The sequence below is a fragment of the Asterias rubens genome, chromosome 6 (assembly GCF_902459465.1).
Source record: "Asterias rubens chromosome 6, eAstRub1.3, whole genome shotgun sequence".
In the NCBI taxonomy this organism is placed as follows: Eukaryota; Metazoa; Echinodermata; class Asteroidea; order Forcipulatida; family Asteriidae; genus Asterias; species Asterias rubens.
Window position 1 is genome coordinate 13,073,995 of NC_047067.1, and position 3,907 is coordinate 13,077,901.

General features: G+C 42.0%; 1 protein-coding gene across 1 annotated transcript; it reads right to left on the reverse strand.

The window, feature by feature from the left end:
* Positions 1-3,572, reverse strand: LOC117291776 (small acidic protein-like). The gene is made up of 4 exons (XM_033773680.1): positions 3,404-3,572; positions 2,587-2,679; positions 1,625-1,688; positions 1-796 (listed from the first exon to the last, which is right to left on the reverse strand). The coding sequence occupies exons 1-4, from the start codon at positions 3,446-3,448 to the stop codon at positions 255-257; spliced, it is 744 nt and encodes a 247-aa protein (XP_033629571.1). The 5' UTR covers positions 3,449-3,572; the 3' UTR covers positions 1-254.
* Between the last annotated feature and the right edge of the window lie 335 nt (positions 3,573-3,907).

A 3,907-nucleotide genomic window follows, 5' to 3' on the forward strand; every position in this document is an offset into this window, starting at 1 on the left:
ATATTTGTTGTGCAACTTACTTTTCAACTTATTTTAACTGAACCATTTTAGTTGATATAAACATGCAATCTACTGAACATGTTACTGTACATGACATTATTCCTTTGGGCTTGGTTCTCTTTTAGCTAATCTTTACTAAGGCTCAAGGCTAGTTTTAAACACTTGTTGACTTTAAAGCAGTACACGAGAAGCTCTAGAATGGTTTTTTGTAAAAACATATCTACGAGCGAGAGAAGGTTATAAAACAAAAACAACTAGTCCGAATCGCTGCTGTGCCTGTTGTCTTTATGCTTCTTTCTTTTACGCTCGGACATTTCCTCTGACTCTTCTTCTTGCCGGTGTTTTCTTCGCTCCTTGGTTTCTCTTGATTCATCATCTCTATAGCATTTCTTGTCGTCCTCTCTTGAACTGGATTTCTCGTCTCTATCTCTGTGTCTATGACTGCGATGTTTCTCCCTAGAGCTACTCCCCTCATCGCTTGATCTTTCTCTAGCACGGTCATCTCTTCTTCGCTCGTCTCTTCTCCGCTCGTCGCGATACTCCTTTCTCTCTCGGTCTTGTTTATCCTCTGATCTTTTCTCCTCCTTAGAATCCTCTTTCTTGTCTTGGTCTTCATCCGATTCCTCACCAGAGTCACTGAACCGTTTATGCATCCCTTTTGGTTTCTCCTCTTTGGTCGGCTCTGGTTCAGCGAATCCGAGCCCAACGTGGCGTTTGTTCTGACCGGAAATCTTAGCCTGGAGACCCACCTTATACTGAGATTGGAGAGTCTCTTCTATTTTCTTAGTTTCATCCTCTGGAAAGACAAACAAACAGTAATGAGGCTTTTTTTAATGGCTACGACTGCGGCTTGTTTGCCACATCAACTTAAAATAATAAACTACAGCATTTATAAGGCGCACTTTACTGAAAAAGAAAAACATTCAAAGGCACCGGTCAAGTTTTGTCAAGATGTTTGAAAGCAAGCAAGAACAAGTGTGTTTAGTGGAAGAGAGTGATGTTGTGTATTTGTCTGAGGTATTCCGGAAGTAAGTTCCAGAGTCTTGGTTCTATGTTGGAGTAAGCCCTGTCCCCGTAACTGGCCAGGTGAGTTCGAGGAACATGGAGCGTATTGCTGATAGATCTTAGCATTGAAGCATAAGATGCCCATGGCTACACCCTGAGCAACAGCCACAGCCCGAGTGCCAAGTTGCCCACAACCTTACTCTCTGTCTGAACCTTGTAATTTTAACCATTCCATAGTTTTATCCCGATCTTCTAAATAATTGGATTGAAAACATTTCTGCCAGAAAAACGTGTAAAAGATAAAACTGTACCCAGACCTTGGCTTTTCTCTTGAAGTGGCATGCCAATTTTCCTCTGGTCTGGGACATTTCTGTGAAGGCTATGTAAATTTGTACATTATAACCTTGCAAAAAGGCACTACAGCAATAGCACAGACCACCATGGCAGTTGTTGTGGCTGCTGCAGTGGGTTATTTTGAGGCCTGCTGTACAAACGCTGATGGATTGTACAATTACAAGCTGGGCTGGGCTTACTGCACTTGAATGATTTGTGGTTCAAATATGTGATCCATTTATTACAGAAGTGAACAAGTCTTTGTTATTAGCTTTTAACTGCTCACCTGTTCTTGAGTGTGTTTTCTCCTGGGTAGAGTCTCCGATAACGAAGCGACCAGTGTGTTGCTTCTGTGAAGAAAGGAAAATGTACAACAATGTAATTTAGTAACTGATTCTATTTACACCAGAGTTTACAGTGAGAGATCATGTGTAATCCAACAACCACCTTTTCACTACATAAGTGCCCTGATCATTGGGCAATAAACATTCCTGTAATCTTTCTCAGCTCAGCCCTGTGCTGTTTTGGCCCTCAGACTGCTTTTTTTTCATACACTATTTCAATCTCTACCCTCCCAGGTACTCATTTATACCACAGGGTTAAGAGAAGCAATTAAAGTGACGTCTCTTGCTCAAGGAAACAAGTGTTATGCCTGGGATTTGAACCCACTAACCTATGCCTGGAATTTAATTTTTGAGAGGGCAAGGCCATGTTCAATTTGCAAAGGGCAAGTCTTGCACTGCGAAAATGTGAAGGGGCACCAAGGCCAAGACCAGCAGGGGCAACAGAGGCCATGGCCTCTTGGTAATTCCAGGCCTGATATCCTGGTGACTAAACCACCAGTACTTGAGTTCAATGCTCTAAACTGCTAGGCCATGACACCTTTTTTTTATTGTCAGGGATGAGATTGTTCAGACTTTTAGCTGAATTCAGACTTTTTATGTTGGCCTGATGAAGAAAATCAGACAATATTGTTTTCCACAAATAAAGAAATACTACTCTTTGGTCTACTTCTCTAGTGCTGTGGATACTGATTTCCAAAAGCTCCTTGGAATATATAACTCCAGGGGTTACCAAAAGGTAGAAATCCCATCATTTCAAACACCTTTGAATTTGTATCCAAGTTTCAGACTTTTTCGTTAGTAATGACTCTCACCCTGTACTGTATTGTTCATTTTGAATGAAGAATTGTCAAATAGATGGGAAGTTTATTTTTAAAGTAATGTTATTTTATATTTTGTAAATTACCTTCATTCCACCCATGAGTCGTAGGAATTTTTGCTTCTGATCATCGTCTCCAAAGTTTGCGGATTCCCACTTGTTGGCAGAATGAACAGCAGGCTGAAAAGGAAACAAAGTAACTATTATTAGTTCTTGTTTGCATCATCTTGTTTGATTGAATGTCAAATTCACCAATTAGCTGAACTCAGACTTTTTACGGTAAGTGTACTGGGTTAACATGCGTTCACACAACACATGGGACCATTGGCTTTACATCCCATCTGAAGGACGAAGCATGAATGGTAAAGTTAAGTGCCACAGCTCTGGGGATGTGAACCAGAGTTTGAATTCGGTGCTCTTTTAACCGCTCGACCCCTCGACCACTGAACTAAGTCATGGCCACTTATCTTTACTCAACATAGCCCCCAGGTTGGGCTCCTGCATTGCACGACGGGCACCGACTGACGTCTGTACCAGGGCTATACTCAACATTACCATGAATCATGATTACATGTTTGATTGTTCAACAACACTCAAATCTGCTCAGTCATAAATCTGCTCCAAGTCGAAAGTCGTGAAACAAATTGCATTGATTGAAATGAAAGAAAGTGAGATGAGGTAAAATCTACCGTGTTGGCTGGCTGGTCTTGGGCATGGAGGCAGCTTTTGGTAACTTTGCTAGGGCCAAAACATGGCTCCCATTATCATGCCACAGAATTCAGACCAATCGTATGTTTTGAATTGGTATTAATGAACTGTCCGGAAACTGGACCCGCAATCACATAACGAACGGGGCACACAAACAAAAGTAATACACAATATTTTCGTTCCTCTGCTCAATCACCTCTTTTCCCCTTTCTTGTCCATTCCCTCGGTCTCCGTCACTCATTGTTAAATATTGCGTTAATTAATTGGTGGCTTTACACGCAATCACAGTGTGCACAGAACAATAACTTGAACAATTTGCAAGGTTCAGAAATCAGAGTGGGTTTGCTGCCCTCTCTCGTCAGGTAACGTTATGGTTCGGTCGCAGAGAACAACTCGCAGTTTCTGTGCTGTGACCCTTTTCCGGGTTGACAAAGCTTTGGCTTAGGCTTGGGCTTAGGTTTGGGCTTATGGTCGGACTTAGGCTTCGTCAGGGGCTTACGGGGCTTCAATCAGGCTTACGGATCCCAAGCCGGAGCCCATCAAGCCAAAGCCGTGGTTCTTGAAAATGGCTTGTCCGTGATACTGTCTTGATAATTATAATGTTAGTGTACATTTTGGGTTATGAAGTTACGTTTGCTACGAAATCATCATGATTCGAATGCTCTGAAGGTTACCTAATGGTGAGAATGAGACTCGTCGA

Bases quoted from the DNA above. Each gene is read 5' to 3' on its own strand.
- LOC117291776 (XM_033773680.1), bottom strand. From the start codon at position 3,448: ATGAGTGACGGAGACCGAGGGAATGGACAAGAAAGGGGAAAAGAG. The intron at 2,680-3,403 runs GTGATTGAGCAG...TTTCCTTTTCAG, and splicing joins GACAAGAAAGGGGAAAAGAG to CCTGCTGTTCATTCTGCCAA. The intron at 797-1,624 runs GTGAGCAGTTAA...TTGTCTTTCCAG, and splicing joins GAAAACACACTCAAGAACAG to AGGATGAAACTAAGAAAATA.